General features: G+C 38.7%; 2 protein-coding genes across 4 annotated transcripts; one reads left to right on the forward strand and one right to left on the reverse strand.

Annotated features, from left to right (window-relative positions):
- Positions 1–283: 283 nt before the first annotated feature.
- odc1 (ornithine decarboxylase 1) lies at positions 284–6,208 on the forward strand. Its single transcript, XM_044048045.1, has 11 exons — positions 284–401; positions 1,927–2,075; positions 2,265–2,402; positions 2,573–2,746; positions 2,873–3,045; positions 3,154–3,370; positions 3,455–3,538; positions 3,721–3,883; positions 3,986–4,101; positions 4,197–4,411; positions 4,509–6,208. The coding sequence occupies exons 3-11, from the start codon at positions 2,301–2,303 to the stop codon at positions 4,645–4,647; spliced, it is 1,383 nt and encodes a 460-aa protein (XP_043903980.1). The 5' UTR covers positions 284–401; positions 1,927–2,075; positions 2,265–2,300; the 3' UTR covers positions 4,648–6,208.
- A 3,942-nt stretch (positions 6,209–10,150) lies between these two features.
- LOC122782548 (ornithine decarboxylase 1-like) lies at positions 10,151–18,538 on the reverse strand. Of its 3 annotated transcripts, none has more exons than XM_044046933.1 (10): positions 18,485–18,538; positions 15,471–15,595; positions 14,533–14,706; positions 14,279–14,451; positions 13,479–13,695; positions 12,551–12,634; positions 12,263–12,425; positions 11,858–11,973; positions 11,529–11,743; positions 10,151–11,427 (listed from the first exon to the last, which is right to left on the reverse strand). In XM_044046933.1, exons 2-10 carry the CDS (start codon positions 15,570–15,572, stop codon positions 11,391–11,393), a joined length of 1,281 nt encoding a protein of 426 aa, XP_043902868.1. In that variant the 5' UTR covers positions 15,573–15,595; positions 18,485–18,538; the 3' UTR covers positions 10,151–11,390. The 3 variants fall into 3 exon arrangements, with proteins under 3 accessions (XP_043902868.1, XP_043902869.1, XP_043902870.1); XM_044046934.1 differs by lacking the exon at positions 18,485–18,538 and adding an exon at positions 18,284–18,383; XM_044046935.1 differs by lacking the exon at positions 10,151–11,427 and having other exon boundaries at positions 11,479–11,743.
- Positions 18,539–21,245: the final 2,707 nt, after the last annotated feature.

Here is a 21,245-nt window from a genome sequence, read left to right on the forward strand (position 1 = left end):
AATCTAAGAACTTGTTTTAATTTTAAAATAAACATTCAAACCCATTGATGGATTACAAAATGAGTTGATTAATTTAGTTATCAGTTGATCGTTGAAGTATGTGTATGTACATACATTATCTTTTACATAAGTAAATTGTGATTAAGTGATCCAGTGTGGGTTAATCGTTCTTCCCACCATGTGGATGAAATGACAAGACTAAACCGGTTCATTCGTGGATGGGCGGCCGGTTTCAGCTGGCTGCGTTGCCTTGGTTACGAGCTATCTATAAATACTGACGACACTGCGCCAGCCCTTACTCCATTTTCAAACGCATCAGCGGGGCTTCATCGTCAGTGGCCGACTTCTTTCTTTCGGGCTTTTTTGTCTAATGGGCAAACTCTTTGTAAATGCTTTTTAAGGTGAGCGAAAATTGTTTTCCTTCGGTGTCATACAAATAGTTGTATTATACTTATATTTGCTGTGTAATATTAGCAACCGTGACCTTAAAAGCCGGCTCAGTAATGGCGTCATATGAAAGGAACAATGGGAAGGACGGTAATTGAGGGCTGTTACGTTTTTATTGTCATGTAACTTAACTTCAGAACCGTGTGTAAGTGTTATCCAACAGTACAACGTGGCTCGGCATGGCAGACGACTTTATCCGTTAATAGTTAAATTGTGTGTGTACGCACATGAATTGACGTGTTACCGCGAACGACGTTGTGAAACCTCAGACTTAAATGTATTAACGCAAGATTGTGTTCGTTTAAGGTCTGTTTGAGGGTATTTTGAACAAACCACATCGACATGAAACAGCCCGTTAGCCTCATGGCAGACAGGGCTCGAGCAGGAACCGGCATAATGACGTAGGCATCAAGTCGTGGTCGCTGATTGGTTCGTTTACGTGACGACGTTTTTAAGCTATAGGCGTATACTTTAGTGATTGGATTAAAGCCTAAGTGGGCGGGATTTGAGCGAATCGTCATTTCATTGATTTCCTTTTCCCCCCTTTGCTGCGTATGTGATGACAGGAAAATGGAGCGTTTTTAAACACTTTGATGGCCGATGTATGCTTTTTAAATGCGATTACACGAGATTACGTGATGTAGTTACGTTTTTGTGAAAAATAAAAATATTCTAAATAGTATTTGTCACATTTACACTATAAACCTCTCACTATGGAAAGGACATGAGGAAGTGCAATGGCACAGGATCTTTGAACAGATGTATAGAAATACTGGTGGGATGTATAATTGCAAAGATGTGAGGTGGGGCTGAAAAGAAAAGTGTTCCAGAATACCCTGGTGTTACAGTGTAACAATGGTGGTTTGAAGAACATGCAAATGTACTCATGACTACACTGTTAAACAGTTAAGTGATCAGTACATTTGTTCATAGTGTGACATCAACCAAAGAGCTGTTAAGTAGTTGTCTTATCAACCCGATTTATTCACCTTGAGTTTCACATAACAAAACCTAAATACAGGCGAAGCATATCGGAACAAGCTTTTATGCATGATGGAGTTGGAAAAATTGGTGTATTGATAAAAGGCAAGTATGGCTAAGTAGAAATCCAGTTTCTACATTTTATTGCACAGTAAAGAAAAAAGGAAATGGTGGACAGAAGATAAAAGGCCACAATCCTTGACTCGATGCAAGTAGAAAATATTATTTTGACAAAATATGAGAACACCATTTTCATCATTCAATTTGTATTCTAGCTTGATGCGCTTTATTTGCATCATCCAGTCGCACCATCTCATACTATTGTGGTGACCCCGGTTGGATTCCCAATATTACCAATATTTCCCAATAAGAGCAGTGGATGGAAACAAACATAAATGTGCATTCTCTTTTACCATATTTAGGAAAATGTCATCAAAGAAGTGTGATACATTTGAATTGAAAGCTATTATATGACTAACTGATATCTCTTGTCTGCAGAATCAGAACTCTTGGAAATCACACACTGGCTTCTTAGCAGGCCCTGGCCTCGAGTCTTATTTGAAGGGGTTTCAATTCACTGGTGAACCACCTTGGCTTCTCTGCACCTGAGGAACAGCAGTACTAAATCCCAGTTCTTTCATATTCAAGTAAGTGTATCATCACAGATTGTGTGCTTGTTGCTGTATTATGTTGTGGTGTACAGATTGCACAAACAAAAGTGTTTAAGCATTAGTTGTGTTGCGCTATGTGAGAACAAAATAGGCTTCAGAAATCAAGGACACAAAAGACACTGTTCTCAAAGCTGAATGTAATCTCAGTGTGCCTCCCTCTAACAGTTTACTGGTGAGTAATCAAAAGGACCTGTTGTGACCATGAACACTGCCACTCCCACCGAGTTTGAATTCCCATTCCTGGAGGAGGGTTTCACCGCCCGGGATATTGTGGAGCAGAAGATTAATGAGTCATCTCTTACGGTAAGGTTCCATTGTAAAAGGGACACACAGATTATCTATTTTCACCCCCTCATTATCTCCGGTGTCCTTGGTTGTTGCAAATTATATCACAAATAACACAATGTACATTTTATTCCATAGGAAAGATGTCTATAATAAGTGAGATTTTATTCTTTGCTTCACTTTCACAGGATGACAGGGATGCCTTCTACGTCTGTGACTTGGGAGATGTGTTGAAGAAACACCTGCGCTGGGTGAGGGCCCTGCCTCGTATCACTCCTTACTACGCTGTCAAATGTAACGACAGCCGGGTAGTCCTTGGGACACTGGCGTCCCTGGGAACTGGCTTTGACTGTGCGAGCAAGGTGTGTTTTGAAATTATGTCCCCAGCGTAAAATAAAAAAACAAACTTGACGGTTCGCTTTGGTTGACAATTTGTCTTGTAAAAACTAATATTTTCTTTTCTGACTGTTGGCATTTTCCCCCTGTAGACAGAGATTCAGCTGGTTCAGTCTCTGGGTGTGGATCCAAGCCGCATCATCTACGCCAACCCCTGCAAGCAAGTTTCTCAGATCAAATATGCTTCTGCTCATGGGGTCCAGATGATGACCTTTGATAGTGAAGTGGAACTCATGAAAGTGGCCCGTTGTCATGACAATGCCAAGTAAGATTTTAGATCTGTGTTATGAAAACTTTTTATTTTAGTTCCTCTGCTACCTTATCTAAATTGTTGTCCTCTTAAGTAATAACTTAACTTGGGCGTTGTACTCAGGCTGGTGCTACGAATTGCCACTGATGACTCAAAGTCCATCTGTCGCCTGAGTGTGAAGTTTGGGGCCCAACTCAAATCCTGTCGAGGTCTTCTGGAGCGAGCTAAGGAGCTGGGGCTGGATGTGGTTGGTGTCAGCTTCCATGTTGGCAGTGGTTGTACTGATGCGAAGACCTACATGCAGGCCATTGCTGATGCTCGCTGTGTTTTTCATATGGGGGTGAGTTGTGATTAAAATACATATGCAGCTAATTTCTGAGTTTTTGTATCAAAGTAAACTAAGATTTCATCTTATGACATTTAGGATGAGCTTGGCTTCAAAATGGATCTCTTGGACATTGGTGGTGGATTCCCGGGCACAGATGATGCTGAACTCAAATTTGAAGAGGTAAGATTACTTAATGTTTAATGTATTACATGAGCTGGTTTGTCAAGGGCTGATCAAAATATATTTTTTCTCTCTCAATTAAGTAAAACTAGGAGGTTTTGCACTGTTGGGGGATCACTAACATTAGCAAAAGTTTAGATTTTTCCTGACTGAATAATGTGAAAACGTGTTATTCTCTCTAGATCACAGCTGTTATCAACCCTGCCCTGGACAAGTATTTCCCTATTGACACTGGTGTCAAGATCATTGCTGAGCCAGGGCGCTTTTATGTAGCTTCTGCGTACACACTGGTTGTCAACATCATTGCCAAGAAGGTCATCATGGACGAGGACTCAGTCTCTGATGGTAACAGACAGGATTTAAAACAATTGTCCTGATTTGCTTATATGACTTTATTCCTACCTAAATCACATTTCTCGGTCTTAAAATTATTTTTGCTTGCTTCAGATGAAGATGAAGGGACCAATGACAGGACTCTGATGTACTATGTCAATGACGGAGTATACGGATCTTTCAACTGTATACTCTATGACCATGCTCAGTGTTTCCCAATACTGCATAAGGTAAATGGAAAAGCAAGACTTGGAACATGCATATAATCAATCAAAGGTACAAGAAATTGTCACAATAGAAGCCTTCTCTCTTTCGCCCTCCCCAGAAGCCAAAGCCAGATGAAGCCATGTACCCTTGCAGTATCTGGGGCCCAACCTGCGATGGTCTGGATCGCATTGTTGAGCAGTGCTTCCTGCCTGATCTGCAGGTGGGCGACTGGCTGGTCTTTGAAAACATGGGTGCCTACACCGTAGCTGCCTCCTCCACCTTCAATGGATTCCAAAGACCTGACATTCACTACGTCATGTCCCGTCCAGCTTGGTGAGTTGTGTCCCAGAAGCCAAAAGTAGTCTAATCGTTTTCTGTGCATGTCATGGTCCATATAGAATCTAACTTTGGTCGGCATTGTCTTTTTCAGGCAACATGTGCAGCAGATTAATCTCCAGGGAATGCCAGCTCCTGTGGAAGAGTCTCGCCTGTTGGAAGTGACAGCCTGCTGTGGCCAAGAGAGCAGCTTGGAGATGCGCACCAAGCCTTGTCAGGCCCGTGTGCTTTAAATGCAGCGTAATGTAGCGTCACTCATTTTCAATTTGGAGAATGTTCTCTTTGGGGAGATTTTTTTTTCCTTCCTTTTGACCCCAATGTATGAACATTTAAGGCCAGTTACTTGACAGGAGGAGTGTGGGGGGGGGGCGCATGTTGCTGCTCAAAATGTCTGTGTTCTGTATGGAAGCTGGAGAAGGATGCTTTAAATTAATTGAAGCTAAATCACACCCCAAGTGTCTCTGTGGGTTCTAGGCAGAGTGTGCAGGGCACTTCTACTTGAGTTTAATGTAACAACTGTACTAGACTGAACCTATCTTTGCTGAATTGGAAAAGCAAAAGTATAGTGTTACTTTGCTGAATAAACCAGAAAACCACTTTACTGAAGTTTGCTTTTCACCTCAGGTCTCATCATTTTCAGACATACTTTTTATGAATGTATAAATGGTCAGAGGTGAAGAGATGCTATTTATTTTGGCATATTACTCAACAGCTCTAGTCACAGTCCAGGCTAGCAACTCCGAGGTGATTGGAGGGGTCATTTAACTCCTTATGTGGCTGCTATATTAATATTTATCTTGATCTCCACTTCTGTACAGAACTCCAAAGTGTTAGTCCTTAAGATGTTCAAACAGCAAACACCGTTTTATTGTTTTTGTCACCCTGTTAAGTGTCTATTCTTTAAATGCTTCGCTGCCCTATCTGGCCAAACTTACTTAAGTAAAATGTGATATACTCCCAGGATAATATAATGTGCTTGAATCTTGCTGATGACTCTGGCTGCTGTGGCTGCAGCGAATGTAATAACTTCTGAGACAGCAATGTAATCTGTATATTTAAGTTTTCTGCTACCAGTCATATCGTCTTCATTCATGTCTTGGTCAATGGGCACTTCAAGTGCAAACAAAAACCAAAGTCTTGAAGATTAACACTGAAAAGACAGGGACTCAAGAAGCAGACTGCATACCTTTCTCTCCTCCTCCTTATTTTATTATATTCTTACTTTTTGTAACTTGCATGAGGCAAGGAATCTATTTGTGATAATAATTTATGTTTAACCATACATTTGAAGTAGACGCATGAGATGGGATGGTGATTTCATTGAGCTTTCCTGTGGAAACGTTTTAGAAGTTTTGTATTCTTTTTTTAAAATAAATAAAACATTAGGTTCAAAGCCAAAATAATTGTGTGTTTTGTCCAAATGGGGACCACATGAAATCATAAGGCCTTCCGAATCACTTTAGGATTCAAGAGCACCATCTAGTGGTCAGCATACATTACTGACTGACATGTTAAATACCATGTTTAATCAGCACACATGCACATACAGATAAACACATGTCACACACCTAGGCGTTATCACTAGCACATGAATATAACTCCCTATTAACTACAATCAGTTATTTTTATTTAACTCTTGCTGAACTATAACTATTTACAAAATCCAACCATGGTGGTTTATTTTGAGTTGTGGAGGTAAAGGAGAACATCCACCGTGAATGGCTATAATAGGCTGTGATGCATCCACTGTCTTGTCCTGTGTTAATAATAAACAGAAACACTGTAAAACCCTTATTATCTTTAAGCCTTTATTATTTATTTTATGGCTGGAAAAACTCTGCTCCTGTTTTCATCTCAGATGACCGAGCGATTCTTTGGATACTGGACATTTAAACCAGTAAGTCACAGAGAGGTCAACAACATCTACCCTGACCTCCTTTACACCCCAGTTTGCTCCCTACAGGGTTGTGTTCTCTCCCCTCTGCTTTTCATTCTTCACACCACTGAGTGCAGGTCCACAACACCACACTGCCATCTAGTGTTTAAGATCCCCAAGGGTTTCTGAAATACCCCTGTAGAGGTGGCACTGGCTCAGCTCTCCATTTAAAGGGCCACAGCATTTTACTGGTATAACACAGGTAAAATTAAAAATTGAGACTCGCCTACCCCAGAAAGGCTACCCTGTTAGGGTTAGGAGAATAGCAGTTGTTCTCTGTTGGAAATCTTGCTTCCTCAGTAGATTTCCATAAAATTAGGCTTCTATTGAAATCTATAAGGAAGCACACAGTTGATCCATAGTCATATGATGCCTACATCAGCAACATTTTCCAATCACAAAGGTCGCGTACAATGCTGTTTTACACTCATGTTCCGCTGCAAAATAACTCTTAATCTACACATGAAGAAGTTATATCTAATCTTCTATTACCTAAAAAGGTATTCTACTCCTCCTTTTAATCCTGGATAAAATGATGACACACTATTCTAAACAATCCTCACATGATAATATCAAGACTGTATTCTGTAATAGTCAGACTGACCTCCCAGAGAGCGTACTAGTCCTTTAAACATAATTCTAGCTTTAGCATGCTGCTATCCTGTGCAGGATTATTTACAGATGTCTTTACATAAAGAAATTATCCTAATAAGGGCTAGTCCAAACAATAACATGGAGTATTCCAGTTGCCACAAAGTGAATTGATCTCCTCCCTTGTGGCTGAGAGGATATTTTTTTGGCCTCAAAATCACTAAATTTCATTGGATGTAATATATTTTAAACATTATAGCCATCTTAGACCATTTTAATTGTTGAAATATCTGTAAAGGGCTACTGCAAAACTGATTTGTGGTCTTACCTTTGTGGTAACTATGTAATTACTATGGAGACTCTATAACTTGTATTATCAACAATAATATCAGAAGAGATCTTGCCTTTTGCTCCATCATAGATAGTGAAACTCTAATGTTGACACTTGACTGTATTAGTCTGTGTATAATCATAATTAGTAACATTACATGTACAATAAGGAACTCTTTGCTATATGTTTTCATACATCACATACCTGAATTTCAGTTCTGGCTGTTGGTTTTGCCTTGTTGGGTTTGTTTTCTTGCCACCTCAAAGAAACATTTCTGGAGACAATACTGACTACAGGACTAAATAAGTTTGTTTGAACATCTGTAAAATCAAATATTTATTAGGGAAGCTTGCACACCCCACACTAGTGTTTTTCATATCAGACATCTCTGCCAAGAAGTCAACATTTAAACATTTATCTAATTCAAAGCCCTCTTTTCCATACAGTCCTGAGGAGAGAGGCACATACTATATTTGAAGAAGAACCTGTGGAAGTTGTTTAGCAGTATTGTAATTTAACCGAGTCCACACACTCTGGATGGCATTACCATGGCCTCCAGCTCTACTGTAAGGAACCTTGGAGTTCTTATTGACCAAGATTTGTCATTCCACTCACGCATACAACAAGCCTGCAAGTCAGCCTTCTTCCACCTGTTTTGTTTGATTTTTGTTCTGCAACATAACAAAAATCAGAAACATCCTGTCATTAAAGGACGCTAAAAAGCTTCTTCATGCCTTTATTACAACAGAAAGTCTCTGAAGAGCCTTCACTTAGTTCAGAATTCCAAAAATTCAAAAAATCATTCATTCCAACTGCCAACAGCAGAGGAATTTCAATTTCAGTAACCTCATAATGATCTGCCGCTGGTCCTTTTCTTTCTTTTAAGTATCAATGTGTGTTGTTCACTCAGGTTTTATTTGGTGTACTTTTTCCTTGTATATTTGTGTTTAGGTCTTTTTTAATGTCTTGTGTGTGTGCGTGTGTGTTTGTGTGTGTGTGCGTAAAGGTGATGTTGATGTTGAAAAAAATTCTGTCACCCCTTGGTGTCAGACAAATAAAGTTATTTTCTATTCTATTCTATTCTAATGCATCCTCACATATAAAGCACTGATCAGGACCTGTCATATCTCAAACATGATTATTCCCAAATAGACCACTCCAAGATGTAGACTTTGTCCCTCTTCTCATTTTATTTCAAATCAAATCATTTATAGTCATTTTGAAAAGTCTCCGCAAAATATCTGAAAATGACAAAACTGTCATGAATTTATTGAGTAGTATACCTACATGCCAAAATGTTTCCAGCACTCTTTATTTTTTATGTTGTATATTTAATCATTTTTCAACTGGAAAAAAAAATACAAAGATCCAACACTCATTAAACATCTGTGTTTTTTATTTATGGTAATGACCATTTTATGTGTTGCCTTTTCAACACATAACGCCATCCTCTTTGCAGAGCTGCTGCAATGTTTTACATAAATAAATGTCTAAATACACTCAATCAATTTCTGTACTCTTTGGTGTGAATCCACAGACCAGATTTTCCTGCAAATATTTCACAATACATAGTTTATCACTTCTAGTATGTTTTATAGAATCGTCAATGAAAATAAAATAAAATATGTACCAAGTGAGCTTAATGAAAGTTGTTTTGTGATGTATAGAATACAAGAAAATATAAAAACATAGCAGCAGAGCAAACAAATTTAAACCTGAAATAAATATTACACAGAATGCAGTTTTAAGATAATTTCAGGTGAGAAATTAGTCATTTAGAATTCAAAAATGTGGTTTGTGTCTTAAGATATGACGTATTTATAGTCTGGCAGCGATGTTGTCGGAGGTGATCAGCTCGACGCTCTCGGACGAGAGAGAGCGATCATCGTTCTGTCGACAACTGTGGTAGAAATCTTGAGAGAATCTTCAGACATGAATGATGAACTGAGGAACAGTGTGGCTGAACTGAGAATGTTAATTACAGCTAATGTCCAGGCAGACGAAGACCGAGACGAAGACCTGCTTTATATTTGTTTTCTCTGCTGCTATGTTCCAGCGAATTGCATTCTGGGGTACGTTATGTCATTTGTCCTAGAATGAATGCAGTTGTGGATATCTGAAATGACAATTGTGGTTCTCTTTCATAATATTTCGTTCAATGTCTCACTATGGGATGCACGCCCTGCTGAAGTCCTCAGAAGCATCGGTGTCATTACGCCAATCCTGATTGGCTGGTGAACATGTCTGTCCACCTCAGCTAGTCCCACCTACCATAAATACCGTATGCGGACGGCACCACGTCATTCAAACACCTCTTCTCACTCGGAGCCTATCTCGCGTCCAGGGCTAATTAGCTTAACTGTCCACAGACAGATCTTATTTAGCTTCTGTTGCAGGGCGCTACTAGCCTTGGATTTATTGCTTCGTCGGTCACACCAGATCGATTCTACCGAGGATTAGCTGGTCTGCTAATGCTCCTTCGCGGTTAGCACACCAGCTAACTGCCTAGCTCGAGTAAGGATCCACACCAGGTCTGCTCGAGATGCCTGGGGCGGCAACACACCCGGCTGGCTATCGAAGTTCCCGGCTCGTGTCAATCCCGTGCGGCATTCACCGCAAAAAGTCTCCACAGACAGCTAGCACGACAAGCTAGCCTGTCTGGCCGTGACCCCATCTCCCTTTCGAAGGCTCCGCTGTCAAAGCCGGAGATGAGATGGAGGTCCCCTAGCGTCAGCTGGGGCTCCCAGCTCGACCTGGCTGCGGTTCCCCCGCTGAGGTGGCAGGACATCCGCTTGGCTACATATCTGGACGATTGGCTGCTTTTGGCACAATCAGAGCAGGAGGCCAGGGCGCACACGTGTATTCTTATGCAACACCTGTTCGACCACCCACACAGAGTTAGTGTCACAGAAATGGCCACGTTCCTTTTCAGTGTCCGGTGGGAGTGATTTTGTCATTCCTGCAGGACCTGATTGACAAATCCACATATGGGGAAAGCTGTCACAAAGCAGCGCCTGTCCCACTGGGTGGTGGAGGGGATGGCTTTGTCATATACGAGTCAGGGTTTGCAGCCACCGAGTGCACTCGACTCGGTGCCTGGCCGCATCCTGGGCCTTATTCAGAGGGGTTTCTGTTCAGGACATACTGTATGTGCTGCGGCGAGTTGGTCCTCGCCTCTCACTTTTGTTCGTTTCTATATGCTGGACGTTTCCACTCCGTAACTTGCACGCCCCTGTGGGTTGGCGGACGCTTGACAAGCTTGTCTGGCAATACAGGAGCTACCACATCCCATAGTGAGACATCGAACGAAATATTATGAAAGAGAATTTAAGGTTATTGACATAACCCCGGTTCTCTGAGTAATATGAGTGAGATGTCTCACCAGACAATCCTTCTTGCGAACAGACACGTTCACCAGTCAATCAGGTTTGGCGTAATGAGATTGATGCTTATGAGGGCTGCAGCAGGGGCGTGCATCCCATAGTGAGACATCTCACTCATATTACTCAGAGAACCGGGGTTATGTTAATAACCTAAAGATATCCAGAATGCAATTGTGTGAATGCGATACACATGAATGGCAAAAGTGACGTCATTTGTCCTATGAAGAATGTCATTGTGGATATCTGAAATGTTCTTTTTGACTAGGAAGATATGAATAACAGATATCTGTAATACATACCCAGTCTAGCTATTAAATGTTAAAATGGCCACTTTTAAGGGTTTAAAGATATCTTGAATTGAATTTTGACAGGGAGAAATAAAGATTTAGATATCTTGAAATACAATTTCTCCTACTCAGAATGTTATTGTAGATAACTTGAACTGCCATTAATAATAGAAATGCTATTATGGATAGGGGTGTGGTTCGATTAAATGTTAAAACGGCTTGCCATACTACCGTGCATGCACCACTTATAACACGAGTCTATGTTAAAGACATTTAAATGCAAATTACACACAGTAGTCACGGTCTGTATAAAGTATCTATCTATATATATATATATATACATATATATATATATACATACATAACCCGTTCAAACTCTTTGTGAGTTATTAGTAAGTAATGTGACTTCTGTGCATGTTTCTCTCCATCTTGGCCACTGGCTGACTTTTCACACAGGTGAGACTCCTCCACAGGAGTTGGCAGGCCTGGAGAAGACAAAGCAGATCGAAGTTAGATTCCCCAAAACATAAGTAAAATCTAGCCTAAGTCACTCTTGAGGCGCTTGAAAAGTGACCAAATCACTCACCAGGCAGGACGAGACATCATGTAGTGAATGTCGGGTCTTTGGAATCCATTAAATGAGCAGGAGGCAGCTATGGTGTAGTGACCCATGTTTTTAAAGACCAGCCAGTCGCCCACCTGCAGATCAGGCAGGAAACACTGCTCAACAACGCGATCCGCACCATCACAGGTTTGGCCCCAGATACTACATGGGTACATGGTTTCATCTGGCTTTGGATTCTGAGGAGAGTGAAAGAGAGAGAAAGCGATTGATTGTTATTTGTTTCACCTTTCATTGATCAAAATGTGTGATGATTTGACTTGTCACCATTTTATTCCTTTATTTTTGATTACCTTATGCAGTGTTGGCAGAACCTTAAAATTGTGCAAGGGTATGAATGAGAAAGATCCATACACCCCATCATTGATGTAGTACATCCGAGTCTTGTTGTTGATCACTTTGTCTTTATCTGTGAAGAAAGCATAGTTTAATTTAATTCACTGCTGCCTTTTAGCTGGCAAATTTACATGGTACTCAAATGACGACAAGAGTCAACAAAGAAAGATTTATCGGGATGATTTTTCTTTCTTTACACTTTTTGTTCTCGTAAACTTTATAAATGCCTCCAAGTCACTGAATCCATTGGTCTGTATTTTGTGACCTTTTTTGTCACATTTTTCAAAAGTCTTTGTCACATCACCAAAATGTCAATTTTGAACAGGCAAAAATGTTAGTAACAAATAAAACGATCATTTTACCATCAGAGTCTGACTCCTCGTCCATGATGACCTTCTTGGCAATGATGTTGACAACCAGTGTGAAAGCAGAAGTTACAAAAAAACGTCCTGGCTCAGCAATGATCTCAACACCAGTGTCAGCAGGAAAATACTCGTCCAGAGCAGGGTTGATAGCAGCTGTGAGCTAGAGAGAATAAAAAGTGTCAATTTATAAATTAGCTAGTAACATAAGGCAGTATGTATAGATACAAAAATGTATATATTCAGTATGCAAAATTATTTTATTTATTAATTTAAAGGTAATCTTACCTCTTCAAATTTGAGTTTGACATCATCTGTACCAGGGAATCCACCACCAATGTCCAAGAGATCCATTTTGAACCCAAGTTCAGCCTAGATATCAGAAGATGAAGTCTTTGTTTACTAAAAAACTGTGAAATTCTGGGGAAATACCTTTTTTGTATATTTGCTACAATTTCATGTCTCATGGCAATGTTTAACAGAAAAAAGCAATGGCAACAGAACCAATCATTGTTTGACGGATCAATGCGAATATTTTGTGATGGGTACGTAATCACCCACGTGCAGTATGTTTCATTACATTCTGATAGGAATCTACCCACTCGTGACTTATAAAGGACGAAACATCATATTTGAACACATTTTGGTGCATGTATGTGGGATCAGACACGACCATCAGAATAAGTTTCAGCAGTTTAAATATAACATGGTTAAGTCCCATTTAACAATTTCAGATGTGCTTATAGCAACAACATCGTAATAGAAGATTAAAGTTCTACACAGATGTAAAACTGTCAAAGGTGCTGTAGAACAGAGGTGGAATTAAAAAGTTCTCATTGGGGGCTGATGTGTGTGTCCATCTTAAGATTTGACAAGTATTTACAGTTTATGCATTTCTTTTCACTACACCTAAGACTTAGTCACTCTGCACATGCAGTATTCAGCGTTCATCTGTGTGTGTGTCAGTGTCTGAGTGAATGAATGCAGATAAATAAATAAATAGTATCAGGTTCTCATGACCCAGACCCCGAGAAGTGGAAGATGATGGCAAAGATGAGGAGAACAACAATTTAAAAGGCAAACTTTGTGTTTACATGCGTTATTTTGGCCAAAGTTTAAAATTGTGTGCATGATCTGAAACATTTTAATGTGACAAATAAGGGAACATTATTACATTTATTTTTCACAGATATATATATTTATATATATATCTTACCCCCATAAGAAAAACAAAGTGAGCATCTGTGATCGCCTTTACGTATGCCATAGCATCCCTGCAGCCACTGCCAGCATGGAAGCTGACACCAATCACATCCAGCTTCAGCTCTTTAGCTCGCTCCAGAAGACCTCGGCAGGATTTGAGATGGACCCCAAACTTCATACTGAGACTAACCTCTGCCTTTGAGTCATCAGCGGTGATTCGTAGCACCAGCCTGTGCACAAGACAGAAATGTTGACTGTATTAGTAATCAACAGGTTTCATGTCAACAGGTATTCAGATGACACTTCAACTGATAAATGACATACAATTAACTAACTGTTACTAACTCTTTTGCTAGAACTAAGAACAATTGACTGACTTTTTGACTGGTTTGGGAAAGAAAAGCATGGCTGTACATTAGAACATGTATGTTTTTCAATGTCTGCAAAATAATTATTACTATATATTTTTTTTTGTTTTACTTTTATTTTACCTGGTAAAATGTTTGAGAATCATTATTGTTGTGGTCAGAGGTTCCAAGTGAGCTGAGCCGATACTAAAATGTGACATCAACAGACTGCTGGCCACGGATTGGTCAGAGGGTGTTGTCAGTGGAAGAGTCATGAGTGCAACGTCCAACACAAAAATCAAACCGAACAACTGTCGCTCAATTAAAATTACTTAAAAAAATCTGAAAACCGCTGATCATGAGTTGAATCACAACCTGTTCAGCCATATCTTAGTTCAGTGTTTGTGTCAGGTGTAGATTGTACTGTAGATTTCACAGTAATCTTTTTATAGTATCACAGGCTTACTTGGCATTGTCATAAAAACGGGCCACTTTGATAAGTTCCTCCTCACTATCAAAGGTCATCATCTGGACCCCATTTGCTGAAGCATACTTGATGTGAGAAACTTGCTTGCAGGGGTTGGCGTAGATGATTCTGCTTGGTTCTACTCCCAAAGACTGAACCAGCTGAATCTCTGACTACAGAGAGGCAACAATATAGTTAGCACAAGCACAAGTTTCCAATACGATGTCAACTTTGAATATCTCACAAAAATGCACCTTGCTTGCACAGTCAAAGCCAATTCCCAGGGACGCCAGTGTCTTAACCACTTCCCGAGTGTCGTTACATTTGACAGCGTAGTAAGGAGTGACACGAGGCAGGGCCCTCACCCATTGTAGGTGTTGCTTCAACAAATCTCCCACGTCACAGACATAGAAGGCATCCCTGTCATCCTGCAATGTAGAAAATGAAAGAGACAAAAGCAGTCAACAATAGTCTCTGTAAGAAAGGCCACCGATCTTAAGTGTGCAGAAATAAAGACACTGGTGTGAAACTGCATGATCTACACAAAGTCTACACAAAGTCTAGAAAATGTGCGGGCAGTGGTAGACACTCCTGCACCAATGGATGTGAGTCATCTCTGTCCATTCTGATTTCTGATTAATCAATACAGCAAATGAATTCCAAACATTTTATCCCTCATTTTATCCCTCATGTTTTTGACTCATTATGACCCAGAGCTTCCCATCAAACTGGCATGTGATGCATTTCTTGCATTTTCCCAAACTCTGAGCAAAACTGAACAGAATTATGAGCAATTATATAGCAATATATGGAATTCATTAGTTTTACCACCAAGTTTTATGGCAGGACGTTTACACAATTTTAAGTTTGATCAAGGCAATATGTTATGTTTATGTAGTGATAGTTTAAGGCATCACATCCTTCTTCATGCCAATGTGTCCCTAGGAGAGACACTTAACCCCACATTGCTCCTGATATCATGCTGCCAACTTTGAAAGATGAGTTATAGGAAATGTGCTGCACATAGCTGCCTTGTTTTTAAAAATGGGTGTGAATGGTAAAACTCTATATTTCATTTACCTCCTGTTCTGTACTACATTTATTTGGGGGTAAAAACGTTTTCTTTTTCAGAATTTCTGAGACATTTTATGCAGAATATTAGACCGATCCGAGCCTGGAAAAGTGCCATTACTGTCATAGATGATTCATTGATAATCTTGTCAACCATATCCTGGGCAGAGAATCCTTCCTCCAGGAGAGTGAATCCATTTTCAGTGGGAGTGGCAGTGTTCATCCTGTTGGTTACTCACTGGAAAACTGGAAGAAAGAGATTGAGGCAAACTGTGATTACAGATCATTAAAACCATTTATTTGACAGACAACAACAAAAAACAGTTATCTAACGATTATTTCTATATATATATACATATTTATATGTTATATACAGGTGTAAATGTTTGTATGCGTGTGAGCACAAAGACCCTGTAAAATGGCTAGAAATAGTAAACAAGATTGCTGGCTCAATGATAACTATATGATGTCAATGCAATAATTAATCAGGACAGTGATGCACTAACTTAGATATAAAAGATGGATATTAAACTCATTTACTGTGAAGTAACTACATTGAAGAGGTTGGTGTTGTCAAAAGTGAAATTTTACCCTGGATTACTTCAAAGTACAGTAAAAGTACATATTTTTGTTACATATCCAGTGTTCGTGGGTCTGGTGCATAGCCTACAACCAGCGCATAATTTGTAAATCATAAGGTGCCAGAATTCAATGACGAGAGGGACACAGATCCCGGAACACATACAGAAAATGGTGCTGAACAACAACACGCAAATGCCCACTTACAATGTGACTTAAAAACCTCTGTTTAAAATAATATCCATGGTATGAATGTTATGACAATAATTTACAAATATTAAATGCCACAGGTGTCAGATACGTGTCCCCAGCACTATTTATGATCAACAATTTTGACCCCAACACTTCTAAAATGTTTAATCAATTCTTGAACTAGAGGAAATAATGCACCTACTAGAAATACCATAGTGGTCATTTTGAACGTTCATAATTAATTTGCATATAATTTCCATAATCAAAGTACAAAGTGAAAATAAATAGATGTGTAATGTGAATACAGGTGATGAGGAAGCAAAATGTGAATTCTAACAAGTGAGAAAATGTGTTAATTGACGAACAGAAATTGAATCCGCTCTTGAAATTACAGATAAAAGCCCCTTTTATTTTTTTTGCGATCATCAACGCATGTTTTTTATAAAGGACTGGGGCATTTATTGCAGCCAGGTCGAGGAAATTACAAAACACTGCCACTAGTCATCTGCATGTGTTTTGCCCTGGTAGACAGCGAGTGATGCGTTTGTGAACAGCGGCATTTGTGTCTGTATACGCAGGAGGGAAGCTCTCTTCTGACAACCAGGCACATATTTTTAATGTTTTAATGACAAAGAATGCAACATTAGTATTTATCAAGTAATTTATTTAGCTAATATGATAATATAAAATTCAACTTAAAGTAATTAAGAGATCTGTGCCTCAAGGGGGGCACAAGCACTCTTGGGGGCAGGCCCGACCCCCTATGGCCCGCCCATAGCGACGGGTGTGCAAGATAATGATTTCAAAACACAAGATAAGGTGTTAGTATCTTTTGTGCTTTAAGCAACAGATGAACAAAAAAAAACAACTTTTTGTTGGGGTATCATTTTTTATTTATTAATTTAAAAATATGTTTTAATATACTTTAAATGTTTTCTCAAACTTTAAAATAAATCACTATGACTGTATGTTTGCAAGATAGTCTGTACTTTCTATTCATTCATAATCCATTCACTATCACAATAAAGAATATTTACCAGGATCAGCTTATTGTGAGTGCTTTTTTTAGCGTCGTGTGTTGTCTCATTACAATGGGATTCAACCTGCCTGCGATGACATCCCACAATACTGAATAAAGTACAGTGAGGACCATGTTTGCACAAGAGGGGTGGACCAGCTCACTGACTATACTCACACCCTCAGTGCAAATTTTGAGGTCAATTTAATTGTTCATTGTTAGGTTGAAGCCGTAGTTCACTGCTCTTGTGTTTTGGGCCCTACTTTTTAAATGCAGTCTTTGTTGCTTACTTTTATTTGCTAGTATTTATTTCATGTGAATGACAATAAGGTCTATGTATCTTTGTATCTACGTTTGTAAGGTTCAATTTTTTATTTTCATTCAAAGAACAAAAAAACAATTTCTCACATTTGTGTTGTTGTTTTCTTTTGCTTGATTCGGGATACACAAACAGTTTAAACAAGGCTTTGGTAAATGTGACGCTTGTTAGGATAGTAAACAATGAACATACTGGACTCACCAATTAACAGGTTTACCAGCCTCACATTAAATGTCACTAATAAGACGTGTCTCTGAACATCCTGTTATTCCTGATATTTATCTCTAATCAGGACTGTGTGATTATGAAAAAGGAGGGCTTTGATTGATTGCGCTAATCTTTAAATATGTCAATGCAGGATGATTTGACTGTTAACTTCTTGACAGATATGTGTGACACCAAAAATCCACCCACAGTTCTTCCCAAAGCAAGTAAATAAATGTATTCTCGCGTGCATGTGCAAGCTAACTGCTAGATATCAGATTTTATACACTAGAGGGCTGCAACTAATAAAGATATTGATTGGTCTATAAAGTGTTGAAAAATATTGATCAGTGTTTCTCAAACCTGGAAATTATGTTTTCAAATGTCTTGTTCTGTCCCTAAACAAACAAAATGATCCAGTTTTAATGATGTCTTTGTTATATGGAGCAAAGAAACCAGAACATATTCACAAACCATCAAACCGATTAATTGATTATCAAAATAGTTGCTGATTACTTTAATAATGTAATCACTTAATCAAGTAATTGTTTCAGCCTTAATAGACAATGAAACAAACTGTGCCAAAATATTTTAAAAATGATTATTAACCTGAAACGCTTACACTTGTGAATTGCAGGTATGGGGAACGGTCATGCCCATATCACCTTTTACGTGCCACCTAAATGACGTCGGCTCTCAATGATGAAAAACGAAATAATTGTTTCCTATTGCAGGTGAAACAAGAACATTTTACAATTAATCCTTACTATTATCCGCTGAGTCAGCAGCAGGTTATGCAGGCAATTATAAAATGATATCCAACCTTTCAATTGAAGTTTCTCTCCTCGGGTTCTCTCTGAAAGATCTCTGTCCTGACTGTGTGGGTTGCTAAAGATGAGCGGTAAGGGACTGTTTATCACTGTTAACACTTAGTGCACAGGCACACCCTTGGTAAATTGCTGGTAATAATACACAACTCCTTATATGGTCACATCTTCAGGCTTTAAACAAATGTAGTTGTTTTTTTTCCATCTTCTTATGTTCATTTTATATAACATTTTTAGTAGTGATACAAAGTAGCAATAATTGTTCAAGTCAACTTTGAACTGTGATACAAAATTCAACCCAATTTTAAACATTTTGAGTACTTTTTGCTCTGTTGTGTTTATATAGTTGGTGAAAATATACATGTATTTTTTTATCAGATTGTCTATGTTCTGAATAAAGGATATAAGACATACTCTATATTGCACATTCCTATGGCCTCTGTATGTTTAAACATAGAAATGGAAAAAAGCAGCCTAAATGCTCTGTGTTCTTAGGGTTAATGATCGTTATCTAAAATTGTAAAGATCATTTTGTGCAAGATCCTCTGGTACAAACTGTATACATTGTATAATGATTGTAGTATCATGAACGATTAAACAGAATATTAATTTAGTAGAAGTGATAAACTATCCCCTGTGATCTGTGGAACACTATACAAAGATACTGTAAATGTATCTTGTGTCACACAGACTTTTATTTTGAAATAGTCACAGGAAAGGAAATGTATACATGAGGCTTCATGTCTCAGCTAAATATTTTTGTAAAGCATGTTGCACAAAGCATGAGAATAAATACAATGCACATATGTGGAATTTGTTTCACATGCTGCAGGTGAAATATTTGAACTCAAGCTAAAAAAAAAAGAAATTGCGTGACACTATGAAGTAAAAACAAGTCTGTGATAATCACAATGTTTCATAATTTTCAGAAATATGTAAGAGAAAGACTGGGTAAAGAGGGTTTGCGAAAATACGAGAAAACGCAAACAACAAAAAAGGTGGACATTTTTTTGTTTACTGAGATGCTTGACAAATGGTGCCAGTGACAGGACTCATTCACACAAACACTTCAAACAAGGCTTTGGTAAATGATAAACTATTTTGGACAGTAAACAATGAATGTACTGGACCCACCAGTAAGGAATTACCAGTTAGGAGCATAACCCTACTAAATGTGGAGGGGAAAATCTTCTTCTCCGTGATGGTAAGAAGAATGACCACCTACCTCACGGAGAACAACTACCTCAATACCAGCTGCCAGAGAGCCATGATCATAGGTTTCCCTGGCTGTGTAGCGCATACTTCCATGATTTGGGAACAGATCCATACCACTAAGAGGGAGAAGAAAGATATACACGTCATATCGCTAGACCTAGGTAATGCCTATGGGTCAGTACCACGTCTGCTCATAGCCTACGTTTTTGAATTCTTCTACATCCCAGACAACATCAGGACCATGATCATGAACTACTTCCAGGACATGCACATGTGCTTTGCACTGAAGAATTTCATCACTGGCTGGCAACAAATAGCAGTAGGGATCGGATGTTCCATTTTCTCCATCCTCTTCGTAGTGGCATGTGAGGTCATCCTATTACACATTATTTCGAAATTGGTACATTTATAAAGGCCTCAGCTAACAAACCATGTAAAGGAACAGTTACAGGATTTGAACACCAAAAATAATGTTATTTTAATTTTATCAACTCGGTAAGTGCTTAAGAATATAATAGTGGTGATTAATAACAAAGTTTAGTAAAAAAAAATAATAAAAGCATTCATCTGGTGTTTCAATATATTAACACAATTAATCGACTGACTGACATGTTTCTTTTTAAAAGGACAAAACCTCCTTCTAACAATATTGACTGATATCAACTTTATTGTCCCCATGGGGAAAAATGTCTTGGGGACAGTGCGTCATTGCTGTAATAACGTACAACAAACAAACAAACAGACAAACCAACATTTAAACTTCGATGACATGGAGTTTGATAGACTGTAAGTTAAATTGCACTTTGCTGTATTGCATCTACAGTATAGGCATAAAATGCAAGTGTTAATATCATATTGTATATTGCCCTATTGCACTAGAACGTGTGAATAAAGTGCTATGTGCTAAATTGCTAACCCGTTTTTTGCACATTATTCTATTGCACATTGTCATTGTCAGCTCAATGAAAGCAGGGACAAATGATAATTTAAGGTGGTTGGATTTGCATAACCTTCCCTGATGGCAAGGTTTTGTCTTCAGCGAAGAGTGGGTGTTGGGAGTCGGAAATTATTTTCTTTCTTTCTTTTTCCTAACTGAATGCTCATGAATACTCTGTATGGGCTCATATTCTTCCCTCCCTATGATTTTCATTGCTGTTTTGTGCATGCCAGCCAGTTTGCTTTTGAGCTTAATGGTTAGGTTGCAAAACCATGAGGTGATCCCATATCTAATGATGCTCTCTACAATGGCACGGTAGAAAATCATCATGATGTGGCTGCTCACGCCGTACAATCTTAATCTCCACAAAAAATATAGCCTCTGTTGCAATCTATTGCACAGGTTAACAATATGTGTCTTCCAGCTACTTTATCTAGTTCCACATACTATAAACATTATTTTTGAAATCGTTTTTTATATTTGTCATTTATGAATATGAGTATGTTTCATAAATTAATCACAATTAAATTATGAGTAACAAAAACCTATGTTTCATATTATTTATTTCTCTGAATGCATATATGGCCACATGCATCATCAACCCA

The sequence above is a fragment of the Solea senegalensis genome, linkage group LG16 (genome assembly GCF_019176455.1).
Source record: "Solea senegalensis isolate Sse05_10M linkage group LG16, IFAPA_SoseM_1, whole genome shotgun sequence".
NCBI lineage: Eukaryota > Metazoa > Chordata > Actinopteri > Pleuronectiformes > Soleidae > Solea > Solea senegalensis.